The sequence below is a fragment of the Diabrotica virgifera genome, chromosome 1, assembly GCF_917563875.1.
Source record: "Diabrotica virgifera virgifera chromosome 1, PGI_DIABVI_V3a".
NCBI classification, from domain to species: domain Eukaryota; kingdom Metazoa; phylum Arthropoda; class Insecta; order Coleoptera; family Chrysomelidae; genus Diabrotica; species Diabrotica virgifera.
Window position 1 is genome coordinate 299,137,669 of NC_065443.1, and position 20,114 is coordinate 299,157,782.

The 20,114-nt window shown below is 34.1% G+C and overlaps 1 protein-coding gene across 1 annotated transcript in view; it reads left to right on the plus strand.

The window, feature by feature from the left end:
- LOC114329399 (eukaryotic translation initiation factor 5B) overlaps positions 1-20,114 on the plus strand; it is a 105,109-nt gene that overhangs the window by 43,959 nt on the left and 41,036 nt on the right. Inside the window, exons 12-13 of the mRNA XM_050642186.1 lie at positions 5,330-5,469; positions 8,617-8,880. Coding sequence (XP_050498143.1) covers positions 5,330-5,469; positions 8,617-8,880 — 404 coding nt within the window. The remainder of the gene's footprint in view (positions 1-5,329; positions 5,470-8,616; positions 8,881-20,114) is intronic.

A 20,114-nucleotide genomic window follows, 5' to 3' on the forward strand; every position in this document is an offset into this window, starting at 1 on the left:
GTGTTACCAATGTATACCAAAATATCACCTTCGATCGATCGCAGTAATCGTGTACAAGAATTCATCTGTACTCAGTAGATATATCTTAAAAACACCCTGTAATTATCTACAATAATTACTTTCAGTTATTTATGTCATCATAACAATATTACAACCTTCATTCGATTATATAAATATTGTTAGCCCAGATCACGATTCAACTAATAATTGCAGAGTCAATTATAAACACTTTTCATGGTCGATGCTGAATAGGCATTTCTAAAAATATAAACAGTAAAACTATAACAAGGGAATTCATAATATTATATTAGACATTCGTCATTCTATTTTGGTGATCAGACGTAATATTTCCACATTAAAGATAGTGTCTCTTTCTACACGAGATGTTCTTTGGGTGCGGTGCTACCAGCTTATACTAATGCGAGTGTAAATAAACCAACTCAACAAGTAAGCGTATCAATTATTCCACCCCTCGGATAAGGGATAACCACCCTCACCGGGAGAAGATAGCCTTAGTGCCCAGGGCTGTCATAATCGTCCGAAGAGTAATGCGGACAAGTGTTCTTCATAGAAACGCTTTATAATCCACTTATACAAATTAAATGAAACAAGTTATTGTGTATTTGTTTAAGTTTACATTAACAGAAATCTTAAAATATTATTTCTACGCGTATATAATAAAATATGTCTAGTGGCTGCAATTTCAGTGTATTTGGGTAATCGATTTTAAAAAGGGACAGACCTACGACTTAAATATTTCGTGTTGGTATCTTGTGACGGCACCTGCTATGACGCTGATGACGTGCAACGGTATTTATACTGTACGAACCATAGGGCACTAATAAACTAGCTTATGTAAGACTTTTTCCAATAGGAATGTTAACTATTTGCGGTAAAGCATTTAAAAACCCAATAAAAAACAATAATTTTGTTTAAATGTTGTTCTGAAGCTATTTCCTTGTGGCATTTTTGTAATCAACTAATTCTAAATGGGAAATAAGCCACAATTTAACTAAAAAAATGTTTTTTAACGTTTCGACGTCCACATCGGATGTCGTTGTCAAAATATTTTGATTGATATTTTGTATTTTGACAACTACATCCGATGTGGACGTCGAAACGTTAATAAAATCATTTTATTAGTTAAATTGTGGCTTATTTCCCATTTAGAATAGTTGATTATTTTTAAGTCAACGAATACTTTCAAAATGATATATAGGGTGTCCCAAAAGTAGCGGAACGGTCGAATATTTCGCGAAATAAACCTCGGATCAAAAACTGAAAAATACGTGTTCAATAATTTTCAAAAATCTATCCAAAGACATCAAACACGATCCCCCACTCTACCTCCTGGAGGTGGGGGTGGGGGTAACTTTAAAATCTTAAATGGAAACCCCCAGTTTTTATTGCAGATTTGGATTCCTTGCGTAAAAGTAAGCAACTTTTATTTGAGACATTTTTCGAGTTACGGATAGATGGCGCCATAATCGGAAAAAACGATTTATTGTGATACCGTAGGTAAATTATAGAAAGGGTCTAATATCTCGAGAAATGCACTTCCAAATGAAAAACCAAAAAATACGTGTTTAATATTTTTCAAAAACCTATCGAATGACACCAAAGACGACCCTTCCAGTCCACACTCTGGAGGGGCGGGGGGGGGTAACTCTAAAATCTTAAATAGGAACCCCCATTTTTTATTGCAGTTTTGGATTCCCCATGAAAAAATAAGTAACATTTATTCGAAACATTTTTTAGAATTGTTGATAGATGGCGGTAATAAATCGTATTTTTCCAATTATAGCGCCATCAACAATTCTAAAAAATATTTCGAATAAATGTCGCTTAATTTTTCATGTCGCATCCAAATCTGCAATAAAAATGGGGGTTCCTATTTAAGATTTTAAAGTTACCCTCCAGGAGGTGGGATGGAGGGTCATATTTGGCGTTATTCGGTAGTTTTTTGAAAAATTTTAAAAACGTACTTTTTGGTTTTTTATCTGGAAGTGTACTTCTGGAGATAGTAGACCGTATCTATATATATGGTATCACGATAAATCGTTTTTTCTGATTATAGCGCCATCTATCCACAATTTGAAAAAATATCTCGAATAAAAGTTGCTTACTTTTACGCAAGGAATCCAAATCTGCAATAAAAACTGGGGGTTTCCATTTAAGATTTTAAAGTTACCCCTACCCCACCTCCAGGGGGTGTAGTGGGGAATCGTTTTTAGTGTCATTGGATAGATTTTTGAAAATTATTGAACACGTATTTTTCACTTTTTCGATCCGATGTTTATTTCTATTCTATTAAAAAGCTAATACTTGTCACAGAAAACAAGAACAGAAAAAAGCAGATCTAACAGCTTAATTAACAAAAAATGTACTAAATGTAAAAAGTGTAAATGCGTGGATACATAACCTAAAGTATTTTAAAGAAGTAGATTCATGATGTTTCATGATGCTTATGTGTCATATACATAAAGATACTCATTTTAGAGTTCTCGTACTTATGACGTCGCCAAATGTTATGCAACCCACAGTACACTTATATCAATCAATATGTGACGTTATTGTTGAAAGCTCATTTAAAAAGGATTGTTTGATAGTCTTGTTAGTCATTGTCTAATTAGTTTGTTAGTCTAGAGATTAATTGGAAATCCTTTTTATATTGATTCTTTATCAACAAAATTATTGAACAAATTTCAAGATGAAATAACGCCAATTACTTCCTGTTCTAGTAAATCGAGAGAAACCTTCATTATTAGAGGCGGTATTCATTAGATGGCGCTATTGGATTACCAACTGAAAACTGGTGGCAACTTAAAAATTGACCGAGTATTTTGTTGATAGTAAACGCTATAAACAAAATAAGTTTGCGCGAAAATGGATATTACCCGTAAAGATTTGAGTTGGATGGTTTTTTATGGTTTTAGAAAAGATCTTAGGCCAAGGCCAGATAATTTACGGCGCCGTAAGAGCCCAAGTAGCACCGAACGGGTTTATTAAGTATTTTAAGGATGCTTTAAAACTGTAGAATAAAACTAAAATTAAAACCATTTGGTTTTTAAGTAAACCTTAAGATTGCAATAAAACCGCTTTAAGCATAAAAGGGTCCACTCTGAAAGAGGTCAATAAAACCAAAAATAAAAACATTCTTAAAACTTCGTTTTCTTAAGCAACTGGTTTTAAAGCTGCTGTGAAGGTGCTTTTAAAACCATGTTAAAAGACACTTTAAGTGCAGACAGTTTTATAGCAAACTTAAAAAGGTTTCTTAAATGGAGACTTTTAAAGACAATTTACCATATTAAATTATTCTTTAAACCCATATACTCCATATAGGCCAACAAATGTTTACATGTGTTATGATAGGTAGATACGTTATTTCGGACTGTCAAGGTAGAAAAATACTTGCGCACCCAACTTTATTGATAATGTTAACAAAAATATGTCTAAATAATTCACGCGGCCCAAAATTTCTGACTTTTGGCGATTAAAAAATAAAAATAATAAAAAAATTTTAATGTTGTTCTGAAGCTATTTCCTTGTGGCATTTTTATGATTAATTATTTATATGGGAAATAAGCCACAATTAAATAATAAAATTATTTAATTGTGGCTTATTTCCCATATAAATAATTAATCAAAAAAATTTTAATCCGAAAAGTATTAATTTAAAAGAAAAATAATTTTATCTACAGTTTTAATGTTAAAATAAATCGAATTTATGTCTTATTTATAATTTTTATGTAAGCCTTATATTGTAATCTACCATGGCTTTCAGCATCTCTAGAAAGCAATATGGCCGAAATTCAAATAAAACTATTTGGTCTATCGACAGAGAATTGTTAAGATCAAATGGTTTTATTTTATACCTTTCCAAGGGCATATATCCTACATAAAAGCAAGGTTGCCTTGGAATTAAAACCGTTTAGTTTTAATACTGCTGTCAATAATGCCACTCGGTTTTAATGTGAATCTAACCTAAAATCGAGTCGTCGTAGTGCTATGTGTGTTGTATTTTTCGTTTAAAATGACCAGTTAGTTAGTTTTAAGTACTTGCGACTTATTTCTTCAATACTAAGTACAGTTACTGTACTTACACTTTTTACAGCACATTACACCACTGTCTCGCTCTAAAACAAATAACCGACCATTTTTAACATGAAAGAAGAGGGGATGAGTTTAGTTTTATTGTTTCTAACAAGAAGCATAGTTTAGTCTTTACGATAACCAAATTGATTCGGTTAAGAGCGTTTGGTTTTAATATAGCCTACTAATTGCTTTTAAGAAAGCAACTTTAAAGACAACTAAAAAATAATTTTAAGGCATATGTTTTACTGACGTCATAGTCTTGAGATTAAGTAGTTTTAATAATAGGTTTTATTAGTCATATTGGGAGAATCTTTAAAACTGCAATAAAACTAAAAGTTAACAAACAAGAATCTAATAAAACCAAACAGTCCGGAAGTTCTTCATAAAACTGATTAGTTTTAAAGTGAACTGAGAATAAACCATTTTAAAACTACAATATGGCAAATTATCTATTAAGATTAATTAGTTTTATTTGATACTCTTATTAGATACTTTAAAACTAGTGACAAATGCTTAACAGTTTTAAAGTTCTGGCAGTATATCTACAAGATAACTTTAAAACCATTATCTTCTTATTTACCACAATGAAACCTTTTTAAACCTTAAATAAAACTAAAATGTTTTTATTGTGCTACTTGGGAGCAGTAAAAGGGGTCCTATCCTATGTTGCTATGTTGCTGCGCGATATTTTACAGCTCGTCTGGCCATCCACTACTCTCACCGTGGGACCCATTTTCGCGCTTCATATTGCTGCTCTTACGGTGCCGTAAATTATTGCTTGTCTGGCCTTAACTTTACCCAACAACAATGCGTAGAATCGCCTCGTGCAACTTTTGGCAATAAAGCACAATCAGAAATCACAATTGAATTTCATATCTCTTTACTAACCATCATTATGGAACTAAGGGCCCAAGATATTTATGGAATGAAGCAAAAATAACTAAAATGGACCTCAGATTTGATACAAAGATTTCCTTACAATTTGGGGAAATTTAGCCTTTTCAACATATTATCTGTAGGTGTCTCTAATGCAAATCTCTTATGGAGTAATTGTTGCCAATTGTAGTAAAATTTACCCAGATCTACAGGACAAACATTGTGCGATTTCCTTAGAAAACTTTATTTATTTAAGATTAAAAAAGTAATTTTTCCATAATCCGATAAGAAAATTTAGTAAATACGTACAAAGAACATAAATTTGTGTAAAAGTATTGATATATAATTGCTTTTTTAGGTACTACCATTGATGTAATTTTGGTAAACGGTACTCTAAGGGAAGGAGATACAATGCTGTGCGCTGGTACTGATGGTCCTATTGAGACTCAAATTAGGTCGTTGCTGATGCCGCAACCTATGAGGGAACTGCGTGTGAAAGTAAGTATTGAGTTTTAAGGAACATTTTTGAAGTGAATACTTCTTATAGCTCGGTATGTCTGTATGTTTTAGGACGGGCACGAATCTATCTAAAATTAATTAACTTTTAATTTTTTTTTAATTTTAAAGAACTTAAATGTGTGGTGTTATATAAAAAAATATTAACAATTCCGTAAAAAGCAGATATACAATTTCATGAACCCACATATTACTAATAGACTACTCGATATAATCAGGCATGAAGCAATAGGGAACTTGCATAAAATTTTAAATTCGAAAAAATGGTATAAATCACAACAAGACATAATTTAGAACCTGTATCAAAGATAAAAAAGTTTTTTTTATCTTTCGTTTGGCCCCTAAAGACGACTAAAAATTCAACTTATACGCCACCCCAAAACGCGTCGTGACGTCACGCCGTTGTATGTTTACATTCTACACCAATTGTATATATAATTTTAAATTAGACATTATAAACGTCAGTAAAAAATACAGTTATGTGACGTTAAAAGTGTTTTTGATCGTTTGAACTATTCATAGAAAATTTGTACTTTTACAAAATGGTTTTATTTTCAATAGTAAACCTTCTTTCCTTTCCTTCAAAAACTGTATCAAACTCCAATCTCAACAAACTGGTATATATTATTACAACGACATACGATAAATGTCATTAGAATATAAATATTTTTCCTTTATTCCCCGACGACGAGCTGTCCAAATACCCAAGTAGGTGGAGGCCAATAAACTGAAGAAGGAGAAGAAGAATATACCTAAATATAACGCTGTGTCTAGGTACACGCTAACGTGTACGCAAATAAAAAAGTTAGAGTGTCAGAGTGTTGGAATTTGTTTAATCGCGTTGTGTTTACACTTTAATTATTGATAGTAAAGTGATTGATAGAAGTAGAAGTATTGATAGTGACATATTGATTAGTGAAGAGATTTCCTATTTTTTATTTGTTTAGTGTTTGTTTTTAAATTAACTATACAGTGTGGACAATTATTTAGTTGTTTTAATGAGTTTGACAACATTTTAAAACAGTATGAAAAAGTTAAGAGACTATAAATTAATACATATTTAATTATTTATAAGTGAAATAGTATTACCGTCCAAAATTAAAATAAAAGGAAGACCTAAAGCTTTCACGATAATGATTAACTTGTTCTGAAGCTATTTCCTTGTGGCATTTTTGTAATCAACTATTCTAAATGGGAACTAAGCCACAATTTAACTAAAAAAATGATTTTATTAACGTTTCGACGTCTAAATCGGACGTCGTTGTCAAAATACAAAATATTAAATTAAACAAAAATGTTGTTGCTTAGTAAAAAATTTTTTCTAATAATTTATTTAATCTGACTAATTTTTGTATTTTGACAATGACATCGGATTTGGACGTCGAAACGTTAATAAAATCTTTTTTTTTTTTTAGTTAAATTCTGGCTCATTTCCCATTTAGAATAGTTGATTATAATAATTAACTTACGTATAAAAATTATTTTAACAATATTTTGTACGTGTCACGTGTCATGTCAACTAAATACATATATTTATTTTGCTAACCTAAATATATACTTTTATATATACATTGAATAGTTCTGCTTCCCTCCCCTTAACAAATATTTTTCTATCAAACAAACACTAAACATATCAAAATAGCATGTACCAAAATATACAGTCACTTCGCACGCTAAATAATGACGTCACTGGCTTGATGAAGTTTAATTCGTGTGTACCTAACTTTTTTATTTGCGTACACGTTAGCGTGTACCTAGACACAGCGAAATATAACCATAATAATAACTAATGTAAAACTATGTGACGTCACGGGTCGTTTGAACTATTTTATACCGCAGAAGACTTTAAATTTGTATTTCTAAGTTATTACGAGTTTTTGAAACGTGAAATTTTGGAAATCTCATTTTTAAACAAAACTGAACATTATTATGTAATAAACAAAAAATGTGCAAGTTCCCTATTGTGGAAGTGCTGAAGAGGACGGCGATTGACGGAAGAGACTTAAAATTAATAGCTAATCTGTATTGGAATCAATCAGCGGTGCTCCGAATAGATGGAGAATATACAGATCAGGTCAAAATCTTACGGGGAATGAGACAGGGGTGCATAATTTCATAGCTGATATTCAATCTGTACTCACAGCACATGTTTGAAGAGGCTGTAAAAGATATTGATAAAGACATCTCAATAAATGGAGTCAAGCTCAGTAACCTGCGGTATGCAGATGATACAATAGTGTTTTCCAATACCATAGAAGGGCTGCAAAACTTAAGGAACAAAATAACGGAAACAAAGAGAACATATGGACTGGATATAAACACCAGCAAAACCAAGCTAATGATCTTCAGCAAGGAAAACATAACTGGAACAAATCTGTATGTGAACTAAATGAGAATTGAACATGTCTCACAATAAAGCTACTTGGGAACTATAATCAATCAGTCGTGGGACAACACCTAAGAGATTAGATGTCGCATCGGAAAGGCAAAAAGTGCATTCTTGACTATGAGCTCTGGGTTCAAGAGCCATAACCTCACCCTAGAAACAAAAATATAGCTCCTTAAATGTTACGTGTACTCAGTGCTTCTATACGGAGTAGAAACGTGGACATTGAAGGCTGAAACTCTATCAAAACTTCAGGCTTTTGAGCTGTGGTTATACAGAAGGATCCTGAAGATACCATGGACAGACAAAGTCACCAATGAAGAAGTGCTACGGAGGATGAACACAACCGCAGATTTAGTCAACATCGAGAACGGCTGTAAGATGCAGTACTTGTGACATATAATGAGAAATCAAGGCAGATACGAGCTACTGCAACGCATTTTGCAAGGTAAAATTGAAGGAAAAAGGGTGCCAGGACGAAGAAGAATATTCTGGTTTGCTAACCTGAGAGCATGATATAGAAAGACCTCAACACAACTAATCCGTATAGCAACTAGCCAAATCATCATAGCCAGAATGATCGCCAACGTTCGGAACGGACAGGCACCACATATACTAATAACGCGCTATAAGAAGTAGTCACTTCTGTCGGCACTCCTCAAGTGCCACCCGCCGTTTTTTTACTGTTATATCGTAAGATACGTACACTAATTTTGAACTTAATATTCCTTCTCATTTTTTAGAACGCTTATATTGAATACAAAGAAATCAAAGCGGCTCAAGGAGTGAAGATCGCAGCCAAAGAACTGGAAAAGGCAATTGCCGGACTGAACCTCTACGTGGCCCACAAGTCGGATGAAATCGATATTGTGAAGGAAGAGGTGGCTAGGGAACTTAAATCTGCTTTGTCGAACATAAAATTAGCCGAGAGAGGAGTGTATGTGCAGGCATCTACACTGGGATCTCTTGAGGCCTTATTAGAGTTCTTGAGGACTAGCAAAATACCGGTAAGTGTGTTTTTTTTATACATTGTCTTCGTAGCTCTTCTAAATGGTACTTTTATATTTATTTATGTATTTCTTGTTTTTTCTTGAAGTTTTTTCACTTTTAAGTAAAATATGGTTGGTTCAATATAAATACCGATGCATGTCATCCGCGGCATAGAAAGTGACGTCACATATGATACCAACACAAAATATTTAAGTCGTAGATCTGTTCGTTCTTAGAAACCTTTAGCCAACTACAATAGAATTACAGCAATCAGACATATTTTATTATTATACGCGTAGAAATAATATTTAAAGATTTTTATTAATGGAAACTATTTCTATTAAAGAAATACTCCATAACTTGTCTTATTTAATTTGTATAAGTGGATTATAAAGCTGTTGTATGTAGCACACTTGTCCATAATTCTTATGTTTTATTTCTAATGTTTTTATTTATTTACATTGAATATTAATTTGCTTTGTTGTATAATCCACTTTTACCCCCTCTGTGGCTCACTGGTAAGAGCGCCTACCTTTGGATCGAAAGGTTTGAATGGTCGTGAGTTCGAATCTCACCAGGGTCAAAAATTTTTCGTTTATTATAAATTATTAATAAATGAAAATAGTTTCTGTCCTTGTGGGATCGGTACTCACCGGAGGGACCGCAGACGTTCGGATACAATTAGCGTCCCTTTGCAAAGACAATGACGTCAACTTTGCAAAGTAACAAGACAATTACTCAACACACACACTACACATGACACTAGGTACCTAACTGGAAAAATTCACCGTACTTACCATGCCAATGGCCATTAGTTGTCGAGGCATTAGCTAAATAAAAAAAATCCACTTCTGAAATAATTATGTGATATATTTGCTTTCAAATAAATTCAGGAAATTTTGAAGATATTCTGGTTTAGGCGCGATTCGATTGAGGGTAAACTTGTACATAAATCTGCGCGCCTGCGCACACAGACAGTATGTAGTTCCTGGCTAATCTTTCAAGATAGGTATTTATGTATCTGTATCTGTGCAAATAAGTCATTAAAAGAATATATTAGTGTTTTTAGTAAATGTATTATTTATTTTATTATAATTCTTGTGTTTTTGGATTGGTGTTCCTCTGTAGTAAAATAATAACATATTATGTAGGCATAACATTTTATGTGTTGTGTAATTATCTAAGGTAAGGACCTCGCTGGTGTAGTTGTAAAAGCGTTAGCTCCGTGATTGGAATGACGCGGGTTCGAATCCTGGGCGATTCATACTTTTTTTTATTTTTGGTTGTTTTAATAAAAATTTTTTGAAAGTGGTAGATAAGAAAGTTGTTTAATTTTTAAGTAAAATACAAATAATCTGTTAAGTATATTTACTTCGTTGAAATTACCTATATAATAGAAGAATATCTTCTTACGTGCGTACAAAGTACACACACATTCTTTTTTTCTGTAATTTATCTATACAAATAGGTGTTGTAAATTTGGTTGCAGTAGGATTGTTCTAAGTAAAAAAATGTTACAACTGCTTAAAAAAAGTGTCCCTCTAATTTTTGGGACATTGTTCTTGATAATATGTCATCATAGAATATAGAAAAAATAAACCTAACTTAACCTAATTTTTTGGGGCATTGTTCTTTAACATCAGTCATCCATCATAGATCATAGAAAAAATTAGAAGCCGAAAATTAGAACAGAAATAATTTGGGAAACAGTTCATTTATTTTCTGTATGACATCAATTACGTTGCAATTACTATTTTAAGGTATTTGCACCTGCTTGAAAAAAAGCAGTAAAAGCAGATGCATTCACTACACTGGACAATAAAAAAAATGTGTGTTGACCCAAAAGTTTCAATTACTGATTCTTATAGCTTTTTTTGCACTGAATCCAAAAATGCTAAGTTTTTTCTGTTACGTAAGAAAATCAAATAAAATTAACAGTTTTTTAACTATGTACTACATTATACGGTGGTTATTAGGGATGTTCTTCATTATTTTGCTTCTGGCACATTTCTTTTAAGTGTCCAGTCGTAGTCGGCATTATTGGACTCCATTTTCCATACTGATATCGTTTCTCCATATTTGAAATATCTTGATGGAAATGTTCTCCATGTTCATCACTAATATTTCCAAGATTTTGTGGAAAAAATGTATTTTTGGACCTACAAAGATCTATCTATCAGCGAGGTTCCTACAGCCTCTGCCGCTTCTCGCATTTCGACCGCCATCGTTTTCTGTCCATCCATTCGTCTTCTTTGATGGCTGTATCTTTCATGATGTGCCGTACATTTTCTTCCCAGGCAACTGAAGGTCTTCCCCTTCTTCTTCTTTGGTGTGGTATGTAATTTAAAGCTTTCTTTGGCCATCTATCTTCATTCATTCGTTTCACGTGACCATACCACACTAGTTGTCTAGTTTCAATTTTATCTACACTGGAATATACAGTATGTGTCCTCCTTCTAATATCTTCATTCCTGATGTGATCTTTTTTAGATATACCACACGCTCTCCTTAGATAATCCATTTCTACTACTTCTATTCTTTTCCTATCTTTTTTTGTCATCTGCCAAACTTCTGCCCCATAAGTCATAATAGGCTCTACCAAGGTACGATAGATTGTCAATTTCGTTTCTTGCCTTATATCTTTAGACCACAGTAGAGAGCTCAGAATGTTTACCGCTTTTTTGCCCTGCTGCGTTCTCTTTTCGATGTCTCTTTTGGTAGTGCCTTCTTTAGATATTATAGATCCGAGATATTTATATTCATTACATCTTTTCGTGGTTCTAATTTCTAACTCTGGATCTTCTTCATCATCCCCTATTTTAAGATACTCTGTCTTTGACATATTCATATTGAGGCCCCATTTTTCATATTCTTTCTTTAGTTTTCTAAACATGTAGTCCATGGCTTCCTCATCATGCGCTACGACTACCTGATCATCTGCAAAAAACAAAGTTGTTAGACATTTACCACTGCCTATTCCCATTCCGGATACTTGTTTCCTCCACTGCTCTAGCGATGATTGAATATATATTTTAAAGAAAGTCGGAGACAGACAACATCCTTGTTTAAGCCCCTTTGATATAGGGAATGATTCAGATATAAAGTTTCCTTCTTTAACGACACTTCTTGCATTTTTGTATATATTTGCGATAGCATCCACATACTCTCTACTGAGACCTACCTTCGTCAATGTACCTACAAAGATGCGCTCTTTAATTTTTACATATTTTAGAGTAGGAAACTTTTCTTTTAAAAACAAAAAACCTTGTCCATTAGTCCAAATAATTAAAACTCACCCTAGTTGCAAATAGTACCAGATGCAATGCAACCTAAAAATAATTTCGAAGGGTCTTTTAGGTTCTCTTTCCAGGAAGGGACTAACGGTAGTCAAAAAAAATGAATCTCATAATGGCATATCAATCCTGGTATACGGGTGACTCTAAAATTGATGAAGGAGTTGGAGCTGGGGTATACGGAGGGAAATCAAAGCTAAGCCTTAGTGAAAGCCGAGGTATTAATCACTCTGCTATCTTCCAAACGGAAATTTATGCTATAGAGATATGCTTGCCGGAACTGATATTGAGGAACTACAGAGACAAATGTATAAAAATTATATGTGCCAGCCAGGCTCCATTAAAGGCACTCGAATCGAATCAGATTGACTCTAAGTTAGTTTGAAACAGTCTTCAGTATCTGATTTAGATCGGAAAAAGTAACAAAGTAAGTTTACTCTTGGTGTTTGTACATACTGGTATTGGAGGGAACGAAAAAGCAGACCTATTTACCAGGGGAGGGGCAAACTAAACATTCATAGACCCAGAACCTGCCGTTGGCATGGCAAGAGGCACAGCCAAAAGCAAAGTATCTGACTGGGTGGAATGGATTAAACGTAATCACTGGTATGAACAAATTGGTCTCAAACATTCGAAGACCTTCAAAAAATACAAGTTTATGGGCCATTCCATTTCAAATCACTCAATTTTGGAGCAAAAAAAATTTTGGACCTCCGATTTGTCTGAAAATTGGTATATAGCTTCTACGGGACGTAAAAATAAGATATTTAAGGTCAAACAATTTTCTTCTTCTTTTTTTCTCAAAATGTTATTTTATGCGATTTTACAGTGATTTGGTGTTTATTTATACAAATTTGCATTTTCTATCGTAAAGTATCAATGGAAAACATAATATTTTAATAGAAGGGACTCAATAATGTCATTATATGGCATTATAACAAGTTACTTTGATTCAAAACAAGCTTTTGATCAAATTTTATAGTGTAGAAAACGTTAAAATACCGTTTTTTACATTTTTCTCCATTCCCAAAATACATCATAATCGATTTGGCTGAAAATTTGCCCACAGATAGACAAAACATAGGACTTTAAGTGGTGAGAAGGATTTGAATTATATTACAATACCAAAAAAGTTACATGCAATATTATAGTCAAAAATATAGGCGTCTACTGTAAGTACAATTAACTCGAAAATATCGACCTCACGACAAAAATTGTTAAAAAGAAATTGTAATAATTGTAAATACGATTTATTTGGAACAATTTCAGTTCCTACCATTTTTGTCGAAAATTTAAAAATGGCGGAGATATTGAGCAAAACAGGTTCTCTTTTAAAATCAAGATGGCTGCTAACGTAACGGAGGAACCCATTCGTGATTTTAAATTTAGACTACTATTGGCTCCCCTAAAGATCAGAAAAATAAAATTTTGGGCAGCTCGGCATTCACGGTCAAATGCTATCCCGACTTGACTAATATATACTTTTGAGTCTGATATTACTGCATGTAACTTTTTTGGTATTGTAATATAATTAAAATCCTTCTAACCACTTAAAGTCCTATCTTTTGGCTATCTGTGGGCAAATTTTCAGCCAAATCGATGATAATGTATTTTGGGAATAGAGGAAAATGCAAAAAAACGGTATTTTAACGTTTTTTACACTATAAAATTTGATCAAAAACTTGTTTTGATTCAAAATAACTTGTTATAATGACATTATTGAGTCCTTTCTATTAAAATATTATGTTTTTCATCGATACTTTACGACAGAAAATGCAAATTTGTATAAATAAACAACAAATCACTGTAAAATCGCATAAAATAACATTTTGAGAAAAAAAGAAGAAGAAGATTTTTTGACCTTAAATATCTTATTTTTACGTCCCGCAGAAGCTATGTACCAATTTTCAGACAAATCGGAGATCCAAAATTTTTTGCCTGAGTGATTTGACATGGAATGTACCTTATACATAAGCCTTCAAAGAAGAAAGCTAGAGATCTACTAGATATGAATAGGAGTGATCTGCGAATTATCATAGGTCTCCTAACAGGTCATTGTTAGTATGTAAATTTGTTTGTGCCTTTTATTTGGTTATCTTCAACTCTATTTCATCTACCGATTGGTGATTTATCTCTTGCTATTTTGACCACACGTGTCTCCCCCATTCTGGTTATGTGGTTATTCCATTCTTTTTTCTATTTAGTGTCCATTCGTTTATACACTGTACATTACATTGTCTTCTAATGTCTTCACTCCTCTTTCGATCTCTCAGCGCATTTCCTGTAATTCTTCTCAGTACTCTCATCTCTGCCGTTTCCAGTAGTCTTTGTGTTGTGGTTGTATCGGGTCTTGTTTCTGATGCATATGTCATTATTGACCTTACACTGGCTTTATAAATTCTTGACTTCATCTCAGTGTTAATATGTCGGTTTCGCCATATAGTGTTATTAAGGCATCCTGCCAGTCTATTTGCTTTTTGTACTTGATTTCTCACTTCTTTGTCCAGGTCTCCGTAACTAGACAATATAATTCCAAGGTATTTTACTTCCATTACTTGTTCAATACTGCTAATTCTATCGTTGTTTTTTGTTGGATTTTGTTTTCTGACCATAAAATTTAAGTCTTCTTAATTTTCTGCCATGACCATCTGATCGTCGTCTGCAAAGTTTTATGTGTATAAATTTTCATCTCTTACTGGACCCCCATTCCTTCTTGTTTTCTCTTGAAAGTTTTAAACGTCTGCTATAAAAATATTTTAAAAAGCGTTGGCGATATGGAGCAACCTTGCAGCAACCCCTTTTTGTCTTATAGCCACTTTACACGATGCAAGTAATTGCGAAATTTATTGCACAAGTTCTTGCAGCAAGAACTTCTGCAATAAGTTGCAACTAGCTTTCTGCAATAAAGTGATTACGCGGTGCAAGTAATTGCATAAGCTGACATGAAATGGACAGAAACTTTGACATACCATAAATTTTAGGTTATGTTGTTTTTATAAATTAAAAATGTAATTTTTTGAGTAGAGTTATCAGATACCTACCTCTATAGTTATCAGATGTATTAGATTAAAAATGTTATATTATAATTTGAGAAAATTATAATATGTATTATGTATAACAAAATCAATTAATACCTAATGCAAGTATACCTATAATACATTATTCATTTAGAAAAGGAAACAAGTTGTTAAATACAAAAGAAATAAAAATAGAATATAGTTTCTTTAATCCCTATGTTGCATAATTAAAGTTATCCACCAGAATAATGTTATCTGTGAAGCGTGAAATTGGTAAAAAGTTCCTCTAGTTTTGTCAAAAATTGTTTAGTTTGAAATTTAGGATGACAGAATGTCAAAACAAACAGTGTAGCCTTAAAAGTTACTAAAAATATAACCAAATTGCAGAAAAAATTGCATGAAAAATAGGACATGTTCTATTTAGCTGCAACTTCTTGTAGCAAGAAATTGCTGCAAAAAATTGCAGCTTTTCTGTGCAATTCGCGTAAGAAATTGTGCAATTAATTGCGCAATTAGTTGCATCGTGTAAAGTGGCTATTAAAGCTTTTGGAAAATTAGTTTCCATCTTTACGCTTACTATATTACTTATGTTTTTTACTGTTGGTATCAACTAGTGGTGTATATCTAGATCTTCCATAAGGTTACGAATAACGACGTTTTAAAAAGAATTAACAAGGAAAAGTAGGTATTAAATACAATTAAAACAGGAAAATTGCATTTTCTGGGTCATATCATGAGAGGTGAGAGATATGCGATGCTGCAGATCATTATACAAGAAAAGATATTGGGCAGAAGAAGCATAGGCCGACGGCGTATATGCTGGCTAAACAGTTTGAGACAGTGGTACAATTGAGGCCATAAGAGCTAGAGTGGCCTAACTGATTTTAACATTACTTTACATAATCAAAGAAAATGATCAGAAGCTATCAATGTTCGATTGTGTTAGTAATTGTATGTTGACCAATAATGATTCTTGGTCAACATAAAACTACTAAAACAATCGGACATTGATACCTTCTGCTCATTTTCTTTGATTATGTAAAGTAATGTTAAAATCAGTTAGGCCACTCTGGCTCTCATGGCCTCAATTATTGTAACTATGTTAAGCTGTTTAGAGCAGCAGTATCAAAGGCGAAGATAGCCGTAATGATAGCCAACCTTCTTAAAGGAGGCGGCTCTTAAAAAAGAACAAGATTCTCCATAGCGTTCAACAACTTGGCTCTTGGTATTGAATTTATGCTTTCTGTAAATCTATAAATAGACATGGATTGCCTGTTTTTTTCCATCTTCTTTTTGATTACTTGTATGACAGTCTATATTTGGTCGATACAGGATCCTCCTGCTGTAAACCCTTCTTGGTCTTCGCCAATTTTACCACTTTTTCTAGTTTGTTTTTAATAACTTTGCCATATTGATGGGATTGTGCTAATTCCTCTTTAATTTTCTTCGGTATCCTTTGGAATGTATGTATCTTAATATTGTTGTGAAGCTATTTTCTTGTAACATCTTGTTGATGGGAATAAGCCACAATTTAACTTTAAAATTGAGTTTATTTGAGGTTTCGATTTCCGCTTCGACAATCGTTCTCAAAATACGAACCATTTTTCTTTTATTATTCTCAACCTGGATCCCCCTTGACATTCCTCGTGCATTTTTTCTTGTCCCGAATGTCGCACAGCAATTTATGAATGGCAGTAACCAAACTTAGACCACCTGATTTAAAACGAGACCACCTGATTTAAAACGCTTTGCTACCAGTTGCTCTTTTTCATGGACTTTACCGTTTCTCAGTGTCATTATTGCCTGCTGTATTGCTCGGTAACTCAAGCTGCGTTTCTACTGCCGCAATCTTCAGCCTCTGTCCTGCAGATTACCTCCCATGTTCGGAAGGTCTTCTAAATGCCATCATTCGCCATATTGTTCTGAAGCTATTTCTTTGTGGCATTTACGTAATTTATTATTCTAAATGGGAAATAAGCCACAATTTAACTTAAAAAATGATTTTATTGACGTTTCGACTTCCAACTCGGATGTTTTTTGATAACGTGTGACGGGTAGTTATTTCAAGCCGACAGACTCAGTAAAACACAGGTTAAAACAAAATAAATATATTCAATGTAATTATGTACAGATCAAAAAAAGAAAAACAAAATACAATTCTCTTTTTCGTCCCGTTGCAGCGAAGCCTTCCCCCGGATAGACGTCTGCAAAAGAAAAGCAAAATTAATAACAAAACGAAATATCCTTACACCTCACTGCAGTGTAAGTTGCAGAACAGTCACGCGATTAAAATATATAACTTTATCGGGAGCTCGTTCACTTCACTTGCTACCTTGTACACCTCGCTGCTCAAGTCGGCCTGCCTCAGTTTGGGAGATCACATCAGCACGGCGTCTCGCTGCTCAGGTCGGCCTGCTTCGCTCACTTCGCTTGGCTGGTAGTGGAGCCCAGAGCTGTCGCTTCAAGACTGGAACTGGAGAATCTCCGTTCGCTGGCCTCCTTAAGTATCCCTCTGTCTGTGTTGTTTCGGAGAAGTGGAAATGAGTGGGGAATCTGCGCGGATTGTGTAAGTCGTACGGTTCTAGTGTTGGTGCGTGTTCGCGGCGTATCATTACAAATCATTGTTTAAGTTAAATTGTGGCTTATTTCCCATTTAGAATAATAAATTATCATTCGCCATCAAACAAGAAAAACAGTTACAAGATTTGAAGAGGGAGGTTGTAAAATTATAGACATAAACATAGAGAATACTTGCACGAATATCGAACATATATTAGAAGATCGTAAAAGGCTGTAGAATTGGAAGCGTGAATGAGTAACAGTATAATGCAGGATACACAAATAACACTAACAAAACTCAATTAACGCGATTCTGAAGGTACTTTAAGGGAAAATTGGCTCACACTTTAAAGTGGACATTGAAAGTTCCAAGTGGACTGAAGAACTAGAAGAAGCAAGCGATAACATTACAAAAGACTTTAAGATACTTTAACTATGTTAGTCAAGGATTGTGGGACTATTAACTTGAATAGTCAATATAAAATACTAACAAACGGCTTGGAGTTTTCTTTAAACAATGAAAGAAAAATAAAACGAAGATTATTTTTACGACTGTAAACATTCTTTTGAAGATTATCCTTCGCAAATTATTAAACCCATTACCCTATATACGTAATAAAACTCTACTGTTTACGAAGCCGTACGAAAACAACTCATTCATACAAGCAACCCCCAACCGAAACTTCTTTTAGTCCTGAATAAGTTACCCCATTGAATGGGACCTTCTCCCTCCCCTTGCCCCCCGACTGCAATCCCGCTTCTAGTAACTTTGTTATCGATCTAGTTAACGCTAAAGGTCGCACCAATATCAATTATATTTTTTTGTTTTGCTATTCATCCTACGCCCGGCCATTCATGGCAGGGGTGGTCTGGAAGTAGAACGAATCGATAGAGGGCGCGCGTGCGCGTGGTTTGAATGTTCTCTAGCCAATGAGAGGCGAGATAGCGGTATGACTGTGTTTATTTTTTCAGCAGTGGAATTCGCCTGCAATATTTTGCTTTGCTAGATGCTTGGAGATGTTTTTACTATTTGCTTAGTGGAACGGAGAATGGGTTTTATTCGGGTCATAGGGTAATTAACAATTAAGGGGTTAAGAGCTGTTCGAGGACGTATCGGGTCTAATAGAATCAATTATAATTCGTTGTATTATACAGTGCCGGCAAAAAAATCTTTACATTGCCAATTAAATCACCAAATTTGAAGACAATTTGCATGCGTTCTGTCTGGGCTTGAAGGGGGGGTAGGGGAGGGGGGATAGCGTACTTGCGACGGGAATTATCTGTAGTTTATGGACCACTTAGCTTATTTAAGATATTCTGCGCGTTTGCACTGTAAACAGTTATCTTTGTGTGGGTAGTCAGTGTTAAACTTCTTCTCATTTACCGCGTAAAGTTTGAAGCGGTAAAAGAGGAGAAGCTTCCCGCTTTAACATTACTGGAGAAATTAGACTCTGTAATTACCGTAGCACGTGATATTGGTGCTTCAAAGGGGCTATTTATCAACTGAAACGCTGCAGCCGAACGTTTCAGTTGATAATAGCCCCTCTTGAAACACCAATCTCACGTGCTACGGTAATTACAGAGTCTAATTTCTCCAGTAATGTTAAAGCACGAACCTTCTCCTATTTTGTGAGTCTCTTTCGACCCATATTTGTCAGTTCAATTTAGAATTTGACGATCTCAAACTTTACGCGGTAAATGAGAAGAAGTTTAATACTGACTACCCGCACAAAACCAACTGTTTACAGTGCAAACGCGCAGAATACCCTAAATAAGCCAACCAGTCCGTAAACTACAGATAATTCCCGTCGCAAGTACGCTATCCCCCTCCCCTACCCTCCCCTCTAAGCGCAGACAGAACGCAAGCAAATTGTCTTCAAATTTGGTGATTTATTTGGCAATGTAAAGATTTTTTTTGCCGGCACTGTATATGTTACCGGCCAAACCCGATTTCAGTTAGTTTGTCCTGAACGCTATAGGATAAACTAGTTTGGCCTAGGCCAAACTAGTTTGTCCTAATTATCCTGATATTAATACGGACACTGCAGGATAAACTAGTACGGCCTAGTATAAACATTATAGTATACCTACTAGGGCAGTCAATGAGGGTATTTGGCTCCGAATTCCATCCTACTACATCGATTTACTTTCTATTTTCACAGTAAGTAGGGAATAGCTCAAGAAACAAAGTCTACCCTATCCGGATGTGCGCTTTTATCTTGGGGTGGTTCCCACCTCTTCTCGGGGGTGGAAAATTTTTTGGTTAAAATAGCCACGAAAGTGGCTAGAGAACCTAATTCTAAGCAAAAACTGTTCTATAATTTTTTCTTGAGAACTCAATACTTTTTGAGTTATTCGTGGTTGAAAATTGGCCATTTTCAT